This window comes from Stegodyphus dumicola, chromosome 12 (assembly GCF_044657685.1).
Source record: "Stegodyphus dumicola isolate Sdum_Otavi_A_Nest chromosome 12, ASM4465768v1".
NCBI lineage: Eukaryota > Metazoa > Arthropoda > Arachnida > Araneae > Eresidae > Stegodyphus > Stegodyphus dumicola.
Window position 1 is genome coordinate 29,443,398 of NC_140779.1, and position 25,955 is coordinate 29,469,352.

Here is a 25,955-nt window from a genome sequence, read left to right on the forward strand (position 1 = left end):
GGCTGCAACGGTAAAGACAGCTTCACGGCAAAGCACTAAAGTACAGCTTGAGACTTGGTTCACTAGCTCTCAAGCTTATCTCTAAACTCAAAACACGACTACGGAACTCAACATACTACTCAAGATACCCCACACAATACACTACCCCATGTACAGGCAAAGTATATATAGCTTTTGACCTGCCTTTCAGAACATTCACAGGAAAACCAGTAAGAATTTGTTCCAGAATGTTCTAGCTCTGTCAATGGCATATTGCCAATTCTGTTGCCAAATGGGTGGTTTTGTGCAAAATCTGGCCACCGTACGCCTGCTTTATGGAAAAGCTATCTTACCGCAGCTGGGCATTTCGTAACAGCACTGTAATTTTTTTATGTGAAATGGAATTGGTATAAACTGCAGTAACACAACACATAAGTAGTTCATTCTACAGTTTATGTAATTACATATATTGGAACATCAGATGCAAAATTTGCCTGCTTGCGTCCCTCTATTCCCAAGTCAAGGCATCCAGTTGTATGGCCATACCTCTTCTTACACTCCCACAAAGATTAACAGCAGACTAAAAATAATCATGGTAACAATTATAAAGACTAAGCTGAGGGGCACAGTTTGCCAAATGGTTAAAATTCATAGAGTCTTTAATGGGCATGTAAGACAGTAAAGAAAATTCAGAGCAGGTTATTTTGAGACATCTCCAACAGAGAATCTAAATTTAATGGTAATAAAAGGCTTAAAAGTGGCACATTTGGATGGAAGCAGACAGCAAGACATTCTAAATCATTAGTGCAGAATCCTTATCATGCTGGACTTTGAAAAATTTATTTACTTATGTAACTTAACAAACTGCACATTGCTTGCTTATAACAACACCTAATATAAAACTACATGCTGCTTAATTAATGCATTTTCAAGAAGCAGAAATTTATTTCTATCACGAACTTTTCTTCAAACCGTAAAATTTTACATATTTCAGCTCTCCTTATCATTTTGTAAGTACTACTGCTACTGCCTTGTTGTTTATGAGTAAATTAACTATGAACAAAAATAGTTATATTGTTTCTTTGGAAAAAAAACTACAACTTCCCATTTTAAGGATTTGCAACACACCTGTCAGCGAATCTCATAATAACAGTGATGCAAAGAAATTTGAGTGCAACAGTGCTGTCACTTAGGTGTAGTTTTCTTTGAAGTACTAGAAAACTACAACTAAAGTAATGTATCCAAGAAAAAACCTTTTTTCTTTTTGGGGGAAGGCATAACAAAGCATTATGTACGAATACAGTAGAACTTCATTTCATTAGAGAAATATTTCTCATTCAATCAATTCAACTTCTCACTTCGGAGCAAAGCAAAAATACATAAAAAATCAAAACATCTTCATAGAAAGCAAAAGTTTAATATGTAAACAAATGGTGGCTTAATTAGGCTTGAAGCACTTAAGCAACATTTAAATTGTAGATAATTCAACAAGCATTGCATAAAAATTAACTTCATAAAAACCTTAACTGGAAAATAAGAACATCATTCAGTCACTTTTAAAGCAAAAAATGCACAACTTACAAACATATAAGAATAAAAAAACTGAGCTCATCAAGACAGAGTGGGCGTGTGTATATATATACAAACAAAAGTCTCTCTCTCCATATATATATATATATTTGACGCAGTCAATAAGCTACTCATTCTTGAGTTATACGAGATGAGATACGTACGTACCTATGTACAGACATCACAAAAAAAATCTACAAACATAAACACTAAAAAAACTGAGCTCATTGAATGGGTAGACTTTTTACGCAGCCGATAAGATACTCATTTTTGAGTTATGCGACATACGTACGTACGTATGTACAGACTCGCAAAAAAAAAAGTCTCTCCTGAATCCATTTTAAGAAAAGTCTTTTATTTTCTCTATATGTACAGATGTTATGCAAAAAAAAAAAATTTTTTTTCAAATGGATTTGAGAGCGGTCAAATTGGATATTTTCATTGAAATTTTTCATGATTATACTATTTCCTTTTACTCCATACAAGGAAGTAAACAATTCTTATACTTTTTGCAAGAATAAAGGTTTCGTATGTTATCTTTCCTACTTTCATAGTAGTATTTTCTGTTGGTTCAGAAAAATTTTCAGTAGCAATTTTATTTAAATCTTAATTTTCTTTTTCTGTACAAGTTTAATTTATTTTAATTTTGGAGACTTTTTTCCACACAAATTTTGCCCAAAATATGAAATATTTATCAGCAAAAGTTTGCAACTGATCAAAATGTAAACAAAATGTGCTGATAAATTGTGACAAGGAGGAGATAAATCCAATGAAAAGTATAAAGTACATACTAACCGAAGAAATCTCTACTATTCTGGCACAAAAATATATTTTTTGTAAATGTTTAAGAAATTTATGTTACAAGAAACTGCATGAAAGTTTTAAAAACAAGGCTCTTCATAAGGTCAGAGCATATAGATCTAATAACAAAAATCTCACTCCCTCGTTTAAAAACGTGTATGCTGTTCATCCTAACTGCATCGCCGTGGTGTGATGAATTAATCGGATCTTGGTCCTCGAAGGTTTGTTCAAATGAAAAGAAGTAACCAATTTCCCATCTTACAATGTACAGCTTTGTACTCTTTAACCACACACTATACATTCTGTCTTAATTCTTATACTCATATTTTTGGAAATTTTGCAGCATCTTATTATCTTACCACATAATGGGCATTTCTGAATATCAAATAAAATATTTCTTACCAAACAAAAAATTTTATCATGATAATTACTATGAAGAAAAAGTACAAAATTATTACCTGACTAGGAAGAGTGTATGATGCAGCATTTTGAGTGGCTGTGTTACTTGCACTGCTATAAGTAGCAGAAAAAGGTGCCAGAGACATATTGGTTGTCACAAAATCTTGGTCAGTACACTGTGGGTAATTTGTTTCAGGTGGAAACCCATAGTTCACCTGCAATTTATATTTCATGAAATTAAAACATAATTTAATAAAATAGTATTGATAAACTAACATTAACTCATACTTAAAGTGTTGATAATGCAGACATTAATATACACTTTAAGAAGAGCAATGAAAGCTGGGTACTCTTCTGTTGCCGGGACTGGATTCAGAAATGATTGTATGCATGCATGTACTTATGTATGTGTGCACATCTACACACATATGTGCACATCATACACATATGCATAAAAACATTTCTGAGTCCGGCCCTGATAACAGGAGAGTATCGAGAGCTGCATGTAAATATCATGATGTTCAGTAAATCGGTGACTGCGTTTATTTATAAGTTTATCTATTAAAATGAAAAACAAAAGTAAATAACACATTGCTTAATATATACAGTACAAAATCCGCAATCAGGACTCCATTATCCGGAATGATCTATAATTTGGACCTCAAAGCCACAAACTTATGCATGCGCGTAATGCATTTACGCATGTGCGTTTAATGCGCACATCCGCTACACATGCGCATAAAGCGTTTACCCACGCGTGCTTCCGATAGTGAAGAAAGTGACAGAGAGGTTATTGAAAACGAAAAAATTTCGATTGGCAAGTTAGTCAGTGTTCTCGACACAGCAATCACAGGACTTCAACAGTGGAACTTTGTAACTGAACAAGAAATTGTGTCTGTTTATAGAATTAAAGAGAAAGTATTAGCACAAAAAAAAAAAAAAAAAAAAGAAGCAACTTCAACTTACATTGAAAGAAATTTTTACTATAGTAAACAAAAGAATATTAAGCTTTTTTTTTTTTTTTTTTTTTTTTTTTTTTTTTTTTGTAAATTTTGATATTGTTTAGATCATAATTGCTTTTTATTTCATAAATTATGGTGTCATATTTTTAATTGTATAATTTCTGCATGCCATCTTACCAGATTTAAATTGATGATCTATAATCCGGAAAAACCCCCAATCCGGAATCGCCAAGTCCCAACAAGTCCGGATTACGGACTTTGTACTGTACCAGGAGTTCTCAACCGGTGGTACGCAAAGAAAAATAGGTGGTACGCAAAGAAGCAAAGTATTTTTAACTATTAAATTCAAAAATGAAAACTCCAACTTGCTGATTGAGTTTTTTCTCTAACATTCGTAAATTTACGCGATCTGAACTTTGTTCAAGGGGTGGTAGTACTTTGTAGTGGTGGTACTAAAGGTTTTCAATTTTTTTTTAGATATTACGCGTTAGTCAAAAGTTTGAGTACCGCTGATATACACAAATAAAAAAAGTGCATTTTTTTTTAATGAGCAGTAAATAACTTAGGCATGTATTTCCAAAAATTCCAATTAATTATCAGGGACCGGATCCAGAAATGTATGCATGTATATATGGATGTATGTGTTCATGTATAGATGTATATATATATAAGCATGAATGCATGTGTGTGTATACATATACACATGCACATATGTATGCATGTACAAACGTGCATACATTCATACATTTCTGAATCCAGTCTAAGTAACAGAACAGTAGCATAATTTTTTGTAAACAATTAAAAATTTAGCCACTACTTTCCTACTTCCTTCAGTTCATATTTTGTAATTGAGTTTTTCAGCAATTTACATAAATAAAAAAATAAAGCACTACAATACTAATGGTAGCCCTTCCTGCATTGGAAAATATGTGTTCTCCATTGCAAATATGGAGCAACATCAAAACCAATACACAATCAAACCTCAATGAGCTGAAACTGAAGAAAGGAGGAGAAAAAAGCTGGATAATCAAAATTTCAAATCAGTGACTTAATCAGCATTTGAAAAAGATTCAGCAGTTCATTACTTCGATCAATTGCAACAAAAATTGCAAGTGCTATCTATTTATTTTATCACTTGAGAAAGTTTACACAAATATACATAAAATTTGCACAAATATATTTTTTAAAATAATACATAAATATATATTTATGTAGTAAGTCTACATAAATACACCACATATATTACATTAATTGTTGTGTAACCTTCCCTACCCCTAAAAAAAATGTTGAAAAAATATAAAGCTGGAAAATCAAAAACTTAACTTACATTTACTTTCAAAAAATGCTGCAAACTGTTACACAAAATCACACAATTGAATGAAGAGTTAGATCTGGGGTTACCAAAGGGATAGGTATTGAACCCTTAGGGGGGGGATCAATGAAATTTTAAAGGTGGCCAAAGATGATCAAATAGGTAGTTTGGAGGGTCAACAACCAACTGATCATTGGCAACTGATCCACATTATTAAAATCCCACTGATTATAAAAGAAATTATTAATAAAATGGTAAATTCTTATAGATGTAAAGCTATATCATGCACAATGAAGTCTTATTCAAAACACATGGTTACACTAAGTTTTGGAATTTAAAAGTCATTCTAAAGAAATCTACTAAAATAAAAGTTGCTACTGAATCAACATTAGTTCTGCTTAACTACCTGGAAGTAGGCTTTAGCCAAGCCAATAATTTACAACTTAAAACAAGAAACCAATTGAATATTTTTAAACAAGGGGAATTTAGTCAAACAGTTTTATGCTAAATGTTTAAAAAAAAAAAAACTGCAATTATACATCTAATGCAGAGGATCATATTAATTATAATCAAACCTTTGTGCAATTAGAACCTGCAGTTTTTTTTAACTTGTTTCTATTTGTAAAATAAAAAACAACACATATATAACATAATAAGTAAATCTAATACACCATTTTTTCCAAAACTCTAGTTCATATGCTAGTCTAATTGCTATCTTTAAGTCATTTAAGTGCAATTATTTGCATTATTATTGTGCTTTATGCTGCATACATAAAAATGTAAGGGGGTCAATGAAGAATAGGGAATCCTTCAGTTAGATATTTTAGATCTATGAACATGATAAAGGAAACTAATAAAAATTTTAATTTCCTATTTTGTAATATTGCATTTTTAAATAACATGAATAATATGTGAAAATACAAAGTTTTGAACGTGATATCCTTAAATTTCTTAAATATAATATAAAAATAGTACATTTCTAAAATAAATTATGAATTTCTATGAATTATATTTTTTAAATCTCAACAAGAGTAACAATTAAGACTTTCCACAAGGGATATTTGGGCTATGATACTTTTAGTTTGAGGATAAGACTGGACATAAAATTCATCAAAACAGAAATGCCCTTATCCCCAAAACAAAAGGATTTCACATACTCAAATTGTTCAATATTTCAACTAACTGAGGTACAGAAATTTAGCTTATTGAATATTTCAATTAATCAGAAAAATTTAAAAGTCTTCTGGTGAAAGAAATTCACAGTACTAAATATAAATAATATGATTAATAAAAAAAATCAAGTTAACTAATTATTGAAAATTTCAAGTTATTGATATCCTGAAAATAAGCTAAAAATAGCTGGGATCATTCTTTGAACTAATATAGCACAGTTCAGCTTTATAAGGCCAAATGAACAATTTTCCATCTCTGATGTTAACATAGATTTTAAGTGTATGTAGTTATATATATATATATAATGTTGTATGAACTTAAATCCATTTAGTGCGAATACAAGTTATTATTACTTGCGCAATTGCTGCAAAGTTAGTTAATAATAATTTATTTCCTAAACAGTATTGATTAATTTATTATATTATCTCCTAAGTTTAATTAAAGTAGAATTATTTTAAAAGTGTGCATCCATACTGGTAAGTTATATTTTGAAAGATGTTTTGAAGTAATTTGAAAGCAAAAAGTTAATGTTTTAACGGGGACTGGAGTTAAATCATCACGAAGAATAATATTTCAATTGTAAAAGGAAAAATTAAAACATGTAATTATTGTCATTGATCGGAAATTAGTTGACTTTTCAAGGGGAACAAACCAACTCCCTTTCAATGAACAATGATTGATAAAAATACGTAAATATGAAAGTGTTTCGTCTTTACTCGAGTTATAAGTTAAAGCCAAATCAGCAATTCTAGTCAGGCCAAATATTTCCACGAATAGTTGCTACTCAAAGAACTTATTCTCATGAAGCATCTTAGTCAATTCAATTTGGAGTAAAAATCAATTACTGTAGAGAAATCCTGTAAAACTCGAGTAACCGTCCCCGACACTATCATCTTTATGTATTTGAGTACTATATTATTATTATTAGTAGAAATTAAACATTGGAAATTGTCATTATGAAATCGAATTCAAAGTAAAGTTGAAATAAACATAGAAGATTATAAAAAAGATAAATAATGCAAACTTTGTAAAAACAAATCAAAGAAAACATAAAAATAATATAGAAAATAATATAAATAAGATAGTGAATGTACATGAAGATATAAAGGCCAGAAAGGTATTAAGTAACTTACATTCTTTCTAGTGGGGGAGTTGGCAAAGTGTTCTCTTCGTGTCTGACTCAGAAGTGTAGGGTGTCCGAAAATTCTTAGCGGCTGTAGGGTCTTTGAAAAATATCAGTCGGTAAGACTTGGGTGAAGTAATTTATGTTAGTGGGTGGGACTTGGAATTCTTGAGGGATGTATTTTGTGGAGTTCTTATCTGAGAGAGACCGTCTGTTAAGATTTTTTTGAAAATACTAGTGAATGGAAATTAATTAATTTCTGGCTAATTGTCGTGTCGCAATGATTAAGAATTTAAGAAAGGAAAAAGGCATTTTCGCTGTCCAAGAGCTAATAGACAGTCTAAAGGCAGGAAATAGGCCCATTTTTTTAGTAACAGTATATGTCTGAAGACAATTAGCTTTTTACAATATATACAATTGAGTAATTACACTATATACAAATCTTTCAACTGACAGTCATCCAACTTTGTTGTATGAGCTTAAATCCATTTAGTGCGAATACAAGTTATTAATACTTGCGCAATTGCTGCAAAGTTAGTTAATAATAATTTATTTCCTAAACAGTATTGATTAATTGATTATATTATCTCCTAAGTTTAATTAAAGTAGAATTATTTTAAAAGTGTGCATCCATACTGGTAAGTTATATTTTGAAAGATGTTTTGAAGTAATTTGAAAGCAAAATGTTAATAATGTTTTAACGGGGACTGGAGTTAAATCATCACGAAGAATAATATTTCAATTGTAAAAGGAAAAATTAAAACACATAATTATTGTCATTGATCGGAAATTAGTTGACTTTTCAAGGGGAACAAACCAACTCCCGTTCAATGAACAATAATTGATAAAAATACGTAAATATGAAAGTGTTTTGTCTTTACTCGAGTTCATTTATAATCAGAATTAATTAAAATTTTAACTACACGACTAGCTCCTAATTCAACTATATCGGCTGCACACAGCAAAGCTGAGTCTAAATTATCAATACTATAATCTAAAGTAAGTGGATATCACAAATATTCAGCTACAGAGCTACTTGCAAACATGTGGCATAAACTTGTTCTCGGTGTAACCCACTCTACCTGTAAATGACCTTTTCTACAGTGAACTCTTCAATTCTGCTACTTAAATTATTACTACTGCTACTTATTTCCATACTCGTTGGAGGTGTTGCGAGGAGAATAGAAAGAGTTTTTAAACAGAAAATATTCATACGATGGCACAAATGATTTTTAAGAAAAAAAAAAAAAAAAATTTTTTTTTTTTTTTCTTTAGTACGGAAAATTAGCAGTAAAACCATTTAAATGCTTTTTCACATGAATCACAAACTGTAAAGCATAACTGACTTTTAAGCTATTACTCGTTATTTAGCCTCCTGATCTGTCAAAACAGGTTCACAAATTTTATCAAGTCCAAGAGGTCTGTCTTATCAATTGACATCTCATTGATCCCACTCCTTATCGAATTTTAACAGCTCCTTACTAATTTTAATAGACAACATCCCAAGGGATAGACCCGAAAGACTTTTACTGTATTCCCTAACCACCAACCCGTTGTGAAAACTTGTGTTATGAAAACCGTTGTAAAATCTGGTTAACAGCTACATGTTTATATGCTATATAACATGTTAACAGCTATATGCTATATGTGCAAGGCATAAATGGGTTAACATTATCATCTGCATAATCCTCCATACAGTAGCAAATACATATAAAGACGATGCAGATAACAAACAGACAACTACTTTGTGATCTTTTTCTTTGCGACTGATACTTGACAAAGAAAACATGCAACCTTACTCACAAATTTCATCCAAATTGTGTATAATTATAATAAATACATCTACAAATGCACAGGGCACATATCTCGGAAACAACAGAGAAGATCAAGACTACAGTTCTAAATACCATTAATTTTAGCTCCTTCATCTGTATCAAGCGTCAAGAGTCTGGTAAGTAACACATAACACTTCAAATCAGAAGTCTGCGATTCAAAACTTGTCATTATTTAATCCTTTAGCATTATTTCTCTTGAAGAAAAATTTAATCATGATGAATATTTTTAAGAGAATAATTTTTTAAAAAATGACAAAATACAAAAATTTAATTAAAAAAAAAATTCTAAACTTACTGTACTTTTCATAAATTTATTTACACATAATGGGTACTTTTCTGTTATTGGGACCAGATTCTGAAATGTGCGTATGTATGCATGCATGTGTGTGTGCATGTATGCATACATATTTCTGAATCTGGTCCTTATAACAGAAAAATACCGATAATAAATAAGTTTGTAGTAAAGAGAAATATTCTGTTCTTTCATGAGGAATAAATACTCATAATTATGTTTTATGAGGTATTTAGAAAGTTATTATTTTTATGAACAATATTATCATATTAATGGTTTTATGAAGACTAAATATCACAAAAGTATTTAAAGCATGAATTACTGGAATTTAGAAAATTGAATGAATAACAATTTATCAAAAACTAAATACTATTCATAAAAAAAAAAGCTAAAATGAACATAATTTAGCATGCTCTGTACATAGACATTTATATCTAAACATTTGCATTGCAGTTATTAAATTTATAAACTTTCATAATATTCAAATGGCTAAATTATGGATTGCACATATCAAGTTTTCAAAACTGAATCAATACAGCATTCTAAGATTTGAGTTATTGATTATTTAGATAATTGTCGATTCAATTATTTATCTCTTCCATTTTCCATCTAACATCAGTTACAAAGCAAAATTATTTGAACATTTAATCTGTAGCAATTAAGTACAAATTATAAAATGCTAAACATTATACAAAATAATGCTGTATAAAATAAGGATAATCATGTTTCACAAATAATTATATCATCCATGACTGAGGGTTTCAGTGTCCCAACAGAACAAATTTACTAAAATCAACATATATCTATAGCATGCTCCTTTCCTGTAACAAATTTTATGAAATGAAAAGTAAATGGTTTTTTACTATCTCTACTGTCACTGCTACTCAAAATTACACCTACGCTTCTTTTTCATGACAAAAAATCATCCTGACACTTACTAAAATTAACATATTTAGATAAGTGTTGCAAGAATCTTTACACTTAATCATATTTAATTCTTCAAATGCATTTTTAAAAATTAAAATGGTAGTGGACAAGCTCCAATTTACCATAATTACATATTGATTTAATCAAATATGCATAGACATACATTTAAAAGACCTGATAGTGTTTAAATTCGGTTTAGATCTGCATTAAAATTGCGATAAGAAGAAATTGCTGAATAGGCATTACATCTTTTAATGTCGTCTGATTGATAGTGTCATTTGTTAAATGATACAAACAGTTTTTTTTTTTTTTTTTGCTTACGTAATCTAAATTAATTTAGCTAAGAAATCTAAAAATCTATACAAAATGTTGATGCAGATTAAACTCTGATGCACTGTTCACACAATGCAAACGGAATTCAATTCCACATAAAAGTTAGAGCATTTTGAAACGATAACCATTTAAATCTTAACTACTTCTAGAAAACACTGAAAACATACCAACCTCTTGCATATAAATCTCATTCATAACTCAGGACGAACTTGACAGAAAGTAAACACAACAAGTATTCATAACTACCAGAACTATACAATCCCACAACAAACTTTCTGAAATCAAACAAAACTTCTCAAAGTGCGATAGCGATTCTACACAAGACATTCAATCGATACAACTTCCAGCGGGAAAGAAAAAGCGGTTTAACATCCATTCTCCGTAAGTTCACTTTCGTAAATGAAGAAGGAAAACTGTCGATTTAAAAAACAAAATTGACGGAGAGACGAAGTTCTAACCGGCAGCTAACTGTTTCGTTCATCGAATGGAAATGTGGCCTTAGGCCAAAGCTTCCGTGGGAACCGCCACCGGCCAACAAGAACGTGAGAACAATAGCCACTCAGGGGATTCTGACCCCTCTCCCGACCCCGCCTTTTAACTGCTATCATATCATGCGGGGCTTTTCGTGTCCTGCGGATGTTATTTTAAACGGTGTTTGGGAACTGCGCTCTTCAAAAGTTCTGAATTTCATTAATTTCATTCTGAGATTTCAAAAATAAATAAATTAATAAACAGCATAATAAATCATTTATCGCAAATGTTTCCGAAATTGACAGTCAAATTTACCTGTTTTAATATCATTATAGATAATGCTAACGGATAAAAATTTTAAATACTTATAAAAATTTGCAATTGTTGAATATTTGCAAAAAGCTAAATTTCTTCTAAAATTTATTTATACGTAAAACTACAAATTAGTATATTGGCTTAAATACGTAATATTTTTATCACCTGCTTGTGAGCTTCAAGCTGACATTTTTTCTCATCCTCTAAACAAAAAAGGCTTATTTTATTTATAATTTATACATGTATATATTTATTTATATATATATATATTTATTTTTATAGTAACATTTGATATAAACTGATTTTAGAAATCTTAAATTTTTTTACACGTTCATAAAAATCACATTTTTGGCATAAAAACTAAAATTAAATTAATTATTAATTTTTTTTTTTTTTTAAATTTTTTATTTATTTTGTTACAAAATGTTAGAACCAGACCACGTATTTAAAATACATAATAATATATATATATAAAATAACCTCATTTTTAAACTGACATGTTAGTTAAAACTATAGATAACAGAAGGTAAAAGGCGTTTTTAAATATATAAACAGCTGAATTGCTAGTGGTTACTACTAACAAAATAAAGGCCGAAATGTGAGAATTATCTATTTTAAAGCATCATTTACCAAGAAGCAGCTGTAAAATTAAACCATTAATTTTAAATGAATAATTAATTCTATTTGATTCTATTTCTACCACTGAGCGAGTGGTTAATTAGTGCGGGGCAGAAAAAGGGAGGCGAGAAAACTGGAGGTTCGTTTGGACTCGTTTCTCGGGGGCTGGATGTCCCCCCCCCCTCGCTACAAGAACATCGCGGAGGCCAAAGAGAATACGGGTGCATACTACTTTTGCAAATTCATTGTTATTCTTGAGAGAGTTAAGTAAGTACAGGCTTCGGACGACTTTAGAACGGCAGGAGGCCGATGTTAAGACAGATCTGTTAAGACAGCCTGATGTATAACCAGGCTATTTACCAGAAAATGGCTAATTGGACGGCATACGTATGCGAGAAAATGGCTAACGTATGCCGTACAATTAGCCATTTTCTGGTAAATAGCCCTTTGGGAAGGCTGGTTTTCGATTAGGCAATCGCGAACTCTCTCATTATTAATTAACTTATTCCATAGTAAGTACATGAGTATATGATAGTAAAAGTACATGAGTTTATAAATAAAACAGTAGTCTTACTTTTAAGACTTTTTTAACACTTCGAAGCAAAAGCTGCGGAACATAAAATTCTAAGGGTAGTTCCAGTTGGCATTTCCTTTGCAGATAGGAATACTCATACACTTTGTATGAATATACTTTTTAATATAGATTAAACTAATTAAAACATTAATCGTAGTTATTAAGATGATTTAATTAACATTTAGCATACTGCTAACAATCATTAAAGTTTAAATAGACTAATTAATTTAATGCTTTTAATAATGTGTTGAATACATAATATTATTTTATTACGAATTAAAACGAAGCATTTTCTTTTTTGCAATTTTTTTCCTGAAAAGTGTGTTGTATGCATACAGCGTTTCTTCTGGAAAACACACATTAAAAATTGAAATCCACCTCTACTCCTTCCCTAAAAGTCTTTTTATGTTGAAATCGATAGCCCGCCAGCGACCAAGCGATAAAATCGTCGAACACTGTTAGTTCCGTCCCAGGCTCGATTCCCGCGAACGAGCTGACTGCATGGGCGCTTTCGTGGTTTTCCGGGTATGCAACGTGCATACGAGCCAGTTTACCCCAGAAAGTCCTCCACGAAGGCATCCCACCCTAGCGTGTCGTACCTAAAGGCGGAGCACGTAAATAAAATAATATTTAATTTGATGAAAGATATCCGGATTTGTTACGAATATCTTCACCTGTAAAAACCGTCAGTGCTTGAAAATGTATTTTTTTTTTTCCATGTTTATTCACAAAGTTTATACGAACTATTAAAATACAAAAATACTAACTCAGTATTTAAAAACACCGGGAGAGATCAAAATGTTTAATTCAATTATTCTCTGCTTTGATTTCTTCAAATATAATGCAGGACTCTAGCATTTGGTGGCAACAGTTTAAAAAGTGTAACAGACATTTATAGTGAGTGATTCAACGCAAAATCGCAAAACGAAAACAATAGTCCTTCAGGGACAAAGCCCCTTGTAACTAAAAGAAAAAGGGCGACAGTTCTATATCTCCCGTTCTATTAGGCCGATTGACAAAATTCAAATTGCGTTTTCTATGTCTCGAAAGCGACATAGAAAACGCAATTAGGATTATATATTAGGCTTATATATAGCATTGTTCTAACATAGGTATTTTAACACAAAGTTGGACTTTTTCTGAAATGACATTCCAATTTTTTTCCATATTTCGATTCTACAACTCAAATTATGCCAAACTGCCAAGTTTTGCTAAAATCGTACGAGTGATTTTTAAAAAATCAGCTCTGAAAATTTTCGCTTCTCAATGTTAATTGATTTTGATATATATTTATTAATATATCCTTTTTTTATTAAATTTATTTAATTCTTCGTTTAACATTTTGAAATTTAGGTTCATTCCAAATAAAATTCACCTATTTTTTGTGATTTACTTTTAAAATTTGTATTTTTAAATAATTTTTATAAATTTTTCGAAAAACATTTTGAATTATAACCTATAAAAGTTTTGCCATCATGTTAAAGTAGATATATTTCTAAGCATACCTGAAAAAAAAAATAAGAATTTTTTATTTAAAATTTTCTCACATATATGTGAACTTATATTTTGCCGCGTTTTGAAATTTTCCGTATTTATTATAAGCGATGATAACTAAAATATGGTTTAAGCACTTGTGTAAAAAATAATTTGAAAGTAAGAACGATGATTTCTTTTCGCTCGTGGACAATGTGTGTGTGTATTGAGAATACGGCAAAGCACACTAAGGGGAGGGATGCCTTCGTGGAGGACTTTCTAAGGAAAACTGGCTCGTATACACGTTACACATGGAGAAAAGCAAGAAAACGCCCATGCAGCCAGCCCGTTCGCGGGATTCGAACCTCGGACCGAACTGTTCAGCGATTTTAGCGTGGACAATGAAGAAAAAGGAAAAGAAAATTGCTTGTAATAAATTAAGAAGTTCGCCAAGTGAATTATTCTTGGTGCAAATTGAAAAAAATTCGCCAAGATAAATTTTAAAATTTCTCCGTAAAATTTCTCACCAAAAATTACAAAAATATATAGGCATAATTTGAGTCGTAGAATCGAAATATGGGTAAAAATTGGTATGTGTCATTTCAGAAAAAGTCCAACTTTGTGTTAAAATACCTATGTTAGAACAATGCTATATATAAGCCTAATATATAATCCTAAGTCGCGCTGAGACATAGAAAACGCAATTTGAATTTCGTCAATCGGCCTAATAGAACGGGAGATAATAGAACTGTCCCTTCCACCCCCCTGCAGTGTACTTATGAAAAAAAAGGTATGTCTCATATTTTCATTATACAAGAACATTCAAATACTTCATAGAGCATACCTACACGGAATTAATATTTACCGTTATTTGCACTTAAGCATTCTTTTTAATATCCGCCGACCTGTGCACGGGAGGTAATGTTGAAGGTCCAGAAATTCAATAGCGAGTTTTCAATGAATAAGCCCGTATCACGATCCTCGCAATATGGTTTTCAACGTATGTTTACAATGATGCTTGTCTGCCTGTGCGTGTGTAATGATTTATTCATCCACGATAACTTTTATATAAAACTTCTGAACTTTTTTGCTTTCCGTATTTAAGCCGTACATTCCGTACATTCATATAAAGCGTTGATTAGATTTTGGGGTAAATCTGGATAATCGGAAGTGGTACTACGGACAACCGGAAGTGGTATTTTACTTGAAGACCATGATAGCTTTTAATGAAACACTATATTAAAATATAATCCAAAACTTTTCCATTTTAGTTTTCAAGGATTTTATATCAGTGGAAACAACATATTAGATTTTTGTCTAGGAATTGATAAACCGAAAGTGATACTTCACGTTCGTCTCTGAACAGTCATATATATATATATATATATATATTGTTGCGTTTTTCTCTTCCTTCACGTTCGTACGGGGTTCGCGTGGATTTGGAGTGAATAACGACGACACTTGATAAAGTATCGAAACACACTATAGCCAATATTAATCAAAACAGCTCCAACAACACTTTTTACAGTCTACTACAACAACACTTTTTACAGTCTACGTCGAAGATCTACTATAAACACGCTGGAACAATCAGCGACACAGCCTTCAGGTTATCAGGTTATCACGGTGGAGACAGCTAAGTGGATTATGAACCTGCAAAGCACCCGACTCTTCTTTCCGGAGTACAGCTGCCGACTCTGCTCTGTCGTTCTCGGAACTCCACGTACTCTCGAGACTCTCCACGCTACAACTCGCGACGCACTCGACGACAGACGAGCACAGCTCCTGACTCTTCGGTTCAGTCGTTCCCGGAGCTCAACACGTTCTCTCGACGATGCACTAACCGCGATACACTAACAGACTCCTTCTCTGCACTCGACGACCCACTCGGCACTCGCTGCCCGGCTGTCAACTCGATCGACTCCGCAGGGATTGACTCGCTAAACGGGACACCAACTCGATGCTAACTAACTCGCACTCTAGACGAGGCACACACACACTCGATGAGAGACACATACTAACTGACTGCGGACCAGCAGGGTTTATATAGCTTTTGGCTTGTGTTCGAGAACATTCTGCGCTAAACCGATAAGAATTCGTTCCAGAAAGTTCTCCATCCGTCCATGGTATATCGCCAATTTTGTCGACAAGTGTCGCCAAATGGACGATTTCTCGCCAAATATGGTAATTCTGCCTTCCTATTCCATTTTATGGCAACCCTAAAACTGCTTTGCGGGGAAGCCATCTCACCGCGCCTTGACATGTCGTAACAATATAATGAGATAAACCAAAACTTCTCAAATTTGATATTCAAAATAGGTATGTGATAAAACATATTACATGTATAAGCATTAAATGTATTCTTGGCTTTAAGTTAAATGCAACCATAATAAGCTCGCTGTGAAGACGAGCTCTAGTTATGAAACAATCAATATATTAGCCTCAATCCTCAATTCTGTATTCGTTTCACTTTTGTGTCGAATCGCTTTTCAAATAAAAGGATGCTGCCAACAAATGTTATCGCTATGTAGTATTAAAAAAAATAATAATAATATAAGAAATATAGATAATACAGAGAATATAAAAAGAAACGTATTGCAACACTTTTAACACACTAAGGAAGTTCTAAAGATATGCTGCTTTTAGATTTTTTGTGATTGTTAAGTCACTGATTTTTTTTTTAAATCTGAAACACGATATTACCAAACGATATACTCAGATCGAAGCTATATTTTCAAATCAAAGCATAGATAGGTTGTCATGTGCACATATACGAGTAGTTATCATTGTATGGGATAACATAATTTTAAAAAAAATGAAAGCTTTCAGATTTTACATTACGCCCAAAGGGACCTTTTTTTAACGTTTTGTGTGCAGCAATATCGCAAACTATTTAAAAAACATATCTTTAGAAATTCCGAAACACAGTCTCGCGCACTGGAGACAAATATATATATATATTTAAACAAATTTAAATTTTAACAAACATGTATATACGTAAAAAAGAAAATTTAAAGTTAAAATAATTTAAAAAATGTGCAAACATATAAAAGATTTAATTTTCGAACTAATCTACAATATCATTTAAATTCAGATAGCTTAAGTAAATCAAGTGCAAAACCAAATCATGAAAACAAATTCCCCAATTTAGCAAATTAAAATTAATCTAATTTTTTTTTTTTAAATGCATAAGTGAATGACTGTTGAGCAGGCAGGAGACAGACTTATCAAGGGGAAGTTGCCTCCAAACCTACCTCTTCAATCATTCAATTCGTGTTTCGTCATTCATGCAGGCAAGGGTAAAAGTCAAAACCAAAAGTAAAGAGTGAAGAATGTTCAAAAAGAAATACCAATAAAGTGGTACCTTTAGAAATTAGCAATTAAAAATTAAAGTTCTAAAAGTAAAATACCAATGAAGTTTTTTGAGAAATAAGCAATGTAAAGTCTAGTATTAAATTAAACTTTTAAAAAATTTAAAAATTTTTTTTTTAAATAATTAAATTAAAAACATTATATTTTCCGGTACAGTGTTGCTATTGTTCGCTCTGAAAACGCTGCGTTTCTTAATCAAACACTCAGAAATGCTTTACAAAATATGAAATAGATAATAAAACAATTTCCAAATTCCAAATTTGGGCTTCCACATGCCCATATTCGGGTGGAGACGTTATTCAAAATTGGATGGCTCTAAGTACTGTTGTTTTATCACTATGCGAGAAGCATACATACATTTATACTGATTCTTCCTTACTTTATTTCTTTAAATATAATACAGGGCTCTAATATTTGATGGCAACAATTTAAAAAGTGATTCGCGATTTATAGTGAATCCACGCAAAATGCCAAAACGAAATTAACAGCCCTTCTGGGTAAATTGCCCCTTTGGGCTAATAAAAAATGAATAGTGTTTATAATTAACATTGAGTGATAAAGTTTATAAACAAATTTTATTTACAAACGATGAACTGGAAACGATAGGTTACTTAAAGCTCGTTCCTTGTTGGATTTGAAATGAATGTAGTTTTTATTTTATTTTATGCGCTTCAATTTAACATTACTTACTTTCCTTTAATTTTTTATTTAATGTCATTTGGCCACTAATAATTATTGTTAGTTTAGTTTCTTAGAAGTGGCAACAAAACAATTTATAGAATTAGCAAAATACATGTTCATGTAGTTAGGCTTATTGAAGAAGAATGACATGTTATATACCCGAGTGATGTTTTATTAAATAAATTAAAATACTTCAGAATATTTTTAGTAGTCTCTTAAGAGTCCGTGATATGCTGGTAGCATAATAGTGATTTTTTTTTACGCGTAAGCGAGCATTTCTAATATTTGGTGGCATTAATTTAAAAAGTGTTTCGCCATTTATAGTGAACCCACGCAAAATGGCAATACGAAATTAACAGCCCTTCTGGGCAGATTGCCCTTTTGGGCTAATAAAAAATGAATAGTGTTTATAATTAATATTGAGTCATATAGTTTATAAACAAATTAAATTTTACTTACAAACAATGAACTGGAAACGATATGTTACTTAAAGCTCGTTCCTATTTCGCCAATTCCATGTCTTTGCAGGAGGTCGTTGCTGCCCACACCAGATTATTTTATTATTATTAATATTCTTTAGCCCAGAAGGTCTTTTAGTCTCTAAAAGGCTTCCTGTATTTTGCGTTGTTTCATTCCTCATTCGAGCCTATCACATTCACTTAAAATTATCTCTGAGGTATATTTAGCAGAATTTAAATACTGACTATCACATACATTTACAACCGAAACCCATGCGTTCTCGGTAAGGTAAATTGTTGCCACCAAATATTAGAGCCCTGTATTGCGATCTTATATCTGATTTCACTATTCTGGGCATTAATAGAGGGGCTAATGAATGTTATAACTTCTCTAATTTAAATTAGCATTCATTTGACAGAAATTTTAGTCGATGTCTTATGTCTCAAAGTACCATTTCGCAGATTGTGCTTTAATTGTGCATACTTGTATATTGCTTTTTACAGTAGAGCAGTCAGCGAAACCATCATCTCATTCTAAAACCATAAATTATAACCACAAAAGTTTTTTTTTTTTTTTTTTATTGATTTACATGAAACTCTTTTCTCTGGAACCACCTACAGTTCATTTTCCCGGCTCGGCTGTCAAAAAGCCCATCGAAGAGCGGTGGAGTGGGGTGACTCAGATTTTGTTTCGGAAATCATTGATCCGCAGCAGGTGCGATGCACTGGTTCCCCGCAGACGACCGAGAGGTCCCGGGGACTCTATTATTTCATCAACCACCCTTCATAACAGTTTCATTGAAATGTTTATGCAAAGCAGCACCGAGGCGAAAACGACAATAAAAATCGTGCAACCGGTCACCTGCTTAAAATATTGATTCGCTCACATTTTTCAGAAATGAAGGAGACATCACGTAAAAGCGAAATGACAGTGAAGAAAGGAGATTTTGGCTCCCCAATTCAAAATGACCTAATAAATGTGTCTTTGTTTCCCATGCACACTTCTCGACTCCCAAGAAAATTGCATCTGCAAAAACCGTGCCATGCAGGATTTTCTATAATAAGTGTAAATTTAATGTCAGTAAAAGCGACATGATAGAATTAAAAGAAAAAAGTAAAAAGCTATATGTAGATTTATTGAGATTCGTAATTAGATATTTATACATTTTAAAAGGAGTAGCATAGATTTTAAACAGAAGGAAATGTCCAAATAATTTAACAATGATAGTACATTTTATAATTGATGCCTTGTTTTCGTATTATACAATTTAAAATAGCTACATTTTTTACTATTGTCGCGTGCGTACGGGTTTGTGATAGACTGAATGCATAAGTCCGATATAAGGTTAATAAAATTTATTTTTATCACAAGAAATGTAACAGAACGCTGGATTTTTCCACAGAGATATTTATACAATATCACGCAGTGTAATCAGTAGTTATCCTTTAAACTACTAAAACGTTAAACAGAATGCAATCCACAGTGCAGAAAAAGCTTTTCCGATTAACAATAAAAACATCAAATAACTAAACAACAACTGGGCTGAGATGTTTCTCTCCGGCTTTTTATAATTTTTAATCGCTCGCGAGAAATTTCTGGTAATTTCTTTGCTTCTCGAGATTTCTTGAAAGCAAAAGAGTAGAATTACGGTTACAGCTAACATAATAGTCAATTACATTCATTCAAATTAAATATAAATTACCAAGGTAAATTTTATTCAATGCTAAATGCCTGCGCTTCTGTATTATTACTTTTCGTATCTTTCTCTTAAAAATTATCATGCGCTGCATTGCACGGGGGAAATAAAACAAATTTAATTATAATACTAGCTATCTAAATACAAAATTCGTAACAGTATCATACATTTTAGTTTTTTAGTACTATGCATTTTAAAAGAAGTAGCACAGATTAAAAACAGAAAGAAATGTCCAACTAATTTAACAATGATAGCACATTTTATACTCAACGCGTTTTTTACTTTCTTGTACGAAGTAAAAAGGAAGTATTGTAATCGCGAAAAGTTTCAGGCAGCATATTTCAACGAAAATATCCATTTTGATCGCTATCGAATGCAATTTAACGATGTTTTTGCGTGATATCTGTACGTAAGGGCAGAATAAAAGTCTCTTTTCCTCCAAAAAAATTATAAAACTGCTTTAAAATGAATTCTGAAGAGAATTTTTCGTGGCGTCTGTACGAACGTATGTACGTACGTATATCGCATAACTCAAAAACGAGTAGCCTCAGAACGTAGAAATTTTGTATATAGGACTGCTATAACATGTAGACGTGCACCTCGTATTTTGGTTGCAATCGGCCGCACCAAACGTACATAAATATATTTATATATATATTCACTCTGTTACCCGGCTCAGTAATCTCAGTTTCTTTACCCTTATATGTTTGTAAATTGTACATTTTTTGCTTTAAAAATGATTGAATTATGTTGTTTTTATCTTCCGGTTAAGGATTTTATGCCTTTAGTAAATCTGTGTGCAATATTTTTAGAATTATCAGCAATTTTAAAGTTGTTTAATTGCCGCTAAGCCTGTTTTTAATGGCGGCCATTGATGTTTACATTTGAAACAGGAGACTAGTGGATTTGTTGCCAATCTAGAGAAACTTAGCTTCGCAACAACAAAGATAACGCATTCATTTATTATTGCCAATTAAATCATGCTTAATCCTTTCTGGAATTTTTTCGAGGAAATAAGCGTTTGAGATTTACTTTAATTTTTAAGAGAGATATTTTGAGTTTTTATGTATTTTTACCTTGTCGCGAAGTGAGAACTGAATTAATTGAATGAGAAATACTAAATCGTCTGTGAAAAACTGTTTCTTTTCTGTTTTGCTTGCTTAATTTCTTTCATACATCATTCTAGCTTTATTATAGTATTTGAATAGAATATGTGGCAACGATAATTCTTCAAATGATATAAATTTTGTGCTTTCAGAGTGTCGTTATAGTAAACAAATATAGTAATTTTAAAGAGTGCATTTATTCTATTGTGGTTTATGCGCTGTCGACGAAGTAGATTTAATTCAATCCAATCAATTTAAATGAAATTCAAGAAACAAATGCATATAAATTAATAATCCGTACAAGGAAGTCATGTGGTGTACACATCAGATTTTTTAGTATAAATATTGTTACAAATTTTGTATTTAGATAGGTAATTTTAGCAGAATTATAAGTAAAATTGTCAGATTTTCCCTGCAATGCAGCGCGAAATAAATTTTAAAAGAAAGTTATGCCCGGAAAAGTAAGAATACAAGGACAAGTGCATTTAACATTGAGTAAATGTATATCTCGGTAATTTGTATCGAAATTGAATACATGTAATTGACCACTATGTTACCTGTAACCATAATTCCCTCCTCTTATTACTTTCCAGAAATCTCGAGAAGCAGAAAGTACTAGAAATTTCTTGCGACCGATTGAAAACTATAAAAGGCCAGACAGAGTGTCTGAATTCAGTTGCTTAGTTATTGTTTTTGCGCGTTCTTTAGTTCCGCGTGAACTGAGATATCCGATTAGCTTTCTCTTTAGACGCGCTTTGCACTGAGTTGTGTTTAACGATTTTAGTAGTTTAGAAGTTTAGTACTGATTGTACTGCGTGATACTGTGAACACTTGTACGAATATCTCTCAGAAAAAATTCCAGAGTTCTGATATATTTCTTTTGATAAGAATAAATTTTATCTATCCATTATCGGACTTGTGCATTCAATCTACTACGAACCCGTACGCACGCAAAAATATAAACAAATAATTTAGCTCTTGTGATATATTCAGAAAAGTGTGCTTCGAGAATATAGTAATTCGAAATTGTTGACCCATCTACTGAACTCATTTTTCTCAGATAAAAAAAACCAAACATTTTATTTAAGTTTCCATTTTTCCTCGTGATACTAACTATATGTATCAACTGATATGTATAACAACTGAAAAACAGAGAAGAAAAACGTTTATATTCAAGTAAATAATAGCGCAATAATTTGGAAAACAGAACTAGAGATTTCCTTTACATTTAACACTAGAACAAGCGACGGAAAAGACAGCTGCACGGAGAAACTCAATCCGATGCAGAAAATTATTTTTAAAAAATGAAAATCTGAAATCTTTCAGACTTTGTATTGCGTCCAATTGGGCGTTTTTTAAAGTTTTGTGTGTTACCTTTACTTATTAAATATCATGTTCTCCGCACTTACACCATGAAATTCAATTCAACTAATATCACAAAATATTTAAAAGAGCATATCTTTAGAATTTCCGATACACAGTCTCGCGTGCTGGAGATAATTCCCCCCCCCTACTTCCCATACCGTGTTGCCATTGCTCACTTTGAAATCGTTGAGTTTGTTAATCAGAAATTCGTTAAAGTTTTACAAAATATGAAATGGATAATAAAACAAGTTTAAAACTTGGGCTTCTTGATGTCCATATTCGAGTGGAGGACTACGTTATTCAAAATTTGGTGTCTCTAGGTACCGTCGTTTTTCCACAGTGCGGTAAACATACATTCATGCAGGTTTTTCATTATATAATACAGGGCTCTAATATTTGGTGGTAACAATTTGAAAAGTGAACCGACATTTATAGTGAACCGACGGAAAATGCCAAAACGAAATTAACAGCCCTTCTGGGTAAATTGCCCCTTTGGGCTAATAAAAAATAAATAGTGTTTATAATTAACATTGAGCCATAAAGTTTATGAATAAATTAAATTTTATTTACAAACGATGAACTGGAAACGATAGGTTACTTAAAGCTCGTTCCTATTTCGCCAATTCCATGTCTTTGCAGGAGGTCATTGCTGCCCACACCAGATTATTTTATTATTACAGTAAGACCCCGCTTAACGCGGGGGATACGTTCCATCAAAGTAGAGCGTAATGCGAAACAGCGCTAAACGAGGCTATCTTTACATGTAAATATTGGGGTTAGGGGAAGATGGCTAGGAAATTGGTTAGGTATTAAATTTAAAAAGTATGTTTTTTAATAAAAATAAAACCAAACATTTATTTCTTAAAGCCCAAATTAATACCACATTATTATTTCTTGCAAAAATAAAAACAAAATATAAATAACAAAACGAATATTCTTAAAAAAAAACAAATAAAATTCTAGGCAAATTGCCTCTTTGGGCTAATAAAATAAATTTAACAGTGTGTTTGCACAAAAATAATAGTTTATTTTTGCATTGCAAACTAAGTGAGGCTCAACATTCAGAGATACTATTTCACCTAAATCATTTAATTAATGCATTAAATGCAAACTGGATCATCGGATAGGCTTCGTTTCGTTCAGTGCAAGTTAAGACTAACCTATTCGGTTCAGCCAATCTCTACTTTTTTTTTCCCTCGTCTGAGTTGTGTCGGCTGGATGGTTCCCCTCGGAATCAGACTGAATTGGGTGAATGGAAAAAATTAAGTTACCTAAGGCAAGCAGTTTATAAAAACGTGTAGAAACAGAGGCAACATAACCATTTTAGATTTCCAAATCCTTTCAGAATATAAAACAACACTTAAATATGTATCAGCACAATAAAATACCCGCACAACTTAGTAAACCTGAAAGCAAATGCAAACTCAATTACGAAAAATTATAAAGCAAAAATTTGACAAATACGTAGAAATAGGCTAATACTAAATAATTTCATTTAGAAACTCTACAGCTCTTTGAATATCAAGAAACCAGTCTGGTTCTCCCTTACACTTTTCCACTCTACTCTCTAACACTAAAGTTCTGTATTCGTAAGAATTAAACATACAAACAGAATTTAACATTTAACTTTAGACTGGGAGAATGATAATAGTTATTCAGTACAATGTTCAATTAATTATAAATTTTTGTATGCTGAGGTTCGATCAGCATCTCGTTTCCAAAAAGCAATAACTTGTAGAGTCATTAGGTTATTTTGAAGCAAGAGACATGAAAACTGTGCAATGCCCTCGCCAGGACTCGGAACCTGGACCTCACAGGTATGCGCCGAGTGTGCTACCGTTACACCACGAAGGCATGCTGGAAGGAGAGAGAAAATACCTTATAAATTAATTAACGTTTATATCATTAGTATACTCGATAAATGATGCTTCGAAAGGGATATATTATGTACCTTTGCCAAAAAATTTCTCTTTCGAATGTACTCTATGCCTTGCGTCAAAAATAAAACGCAATAATGTTAATGGCAAATTCTGTAAAAACCGGCCGTTGTGTATATCAGTGCTTCAAAATTTAATTTATTCACTGCTGGTCGTTAAATTTGCAACATCATGAAGGAAAGCAAATACAAGAAAGATATTTATTGTACGTAAACAGTACGGTATGAAGACAAAACGATTAAATTTTTAGGCAGTTTGGGAATTTAAAGGGGTGCGAAATTAGCAGCAACAACTGCCAATCCTCGCAGCTAAAACAGCTCTTAACCACTTAGGCATGGAGTCGAACTGGGCTTGGATGTCAGAAACGGGCAACTCATTGTATGCTGCTTCAAGTCTATGCCATACTTCATCAACGGTATTAGCTGGAGAGGGGTGATGGGCCAGTTTCTCAGCAATCCGTGACCAGATGTATTAAATGGGGACAGATCTGGAGACTGTGCAGGCCAGGACCGCAATCGAATACCCTGTAGATCGAGGAAAATAAGAACACGACGTGCAACATGCGGTCTTGCATTATCTTGTTGGAAGACGGCGTTTGGCAGGCCTCGAAGATACAGCACAACTACTGGACGTAAGTCAGAAATGTTCTAATATGAAATCAAATTAGCGTCGATCCGAACTACAGACGTGCGTGTCACGTAACCAATGGCTGCCCAAACGATCACACCAGGTGCAGGGCCACTATGACGATACTGAATGCAAGTAGGCGATATGTGGTCTCCGCGGAGTCTCCAGACAAGTATACAGTCGTCAGAATATTGCACGTAGAACATGGACTCATCTGAAACGACGACATTATACCACTCCTGTATCCAGCTTTGTCGTTTGGCGCACCAGAGTCGCCGTCTCTCTATGCTGCATTGTCAAAGGAAGCCGAAGAAACGGTCGCCGTGCTGATGGTCCACACTGCTGCAAACGTCGATACACCGTACGAAAGGATACTGGGCATGCTGCAAATATTCTCATTTCCTGACTAATGATCAGTGATATGGTTGTACGGTTTTGAAAGGCTGACCTCACAGTATGCCTATCCTCTCGGGCGTTAGTCATGGGAGAGCGTTGAGATCCTGCATGCCATTTAGTATGACCCTCAGCAACCCATTAATTCCATATTTGAATGATA

The 25,955-nt window shown here is 32.4% G+C and overlaps 1 protein-coding gene across 4 annotated transcripts in view; it reads right to left on the reverse strand.

Moving 5' to 3' along the window:
• LOC118200546 (recombining binding protein suppressor of hairless-like) overlaps positions 1 to 25,955 on the reverse strand; it is a 182,798-nt gene that overhangs the window by 62,383 nt on the left and 94,460 nt on the right. For 2 of the 4 annotated variants that reach the window (XM_085827591.1, XM_085827592.1), the window contains exon 2: positions 2,808 to 2,963. In XM_085827591.1, the coding sequence (XP_085683717.1) occupies positions 2,808 to 2,894 (87 nt within the window). In that variant the 5' untranslated portion in view covers positions 2,895 to 2,963. Of the gene's footprint in view, positions 1 to 2,807; positions 2,964 to 10,876; positions 11,369 to 25,955 lie in introns of those variants that run through there. The other 2 variants (XM_035372506.2, XM_035372507.2) reach the window with 2 other exon arrangements.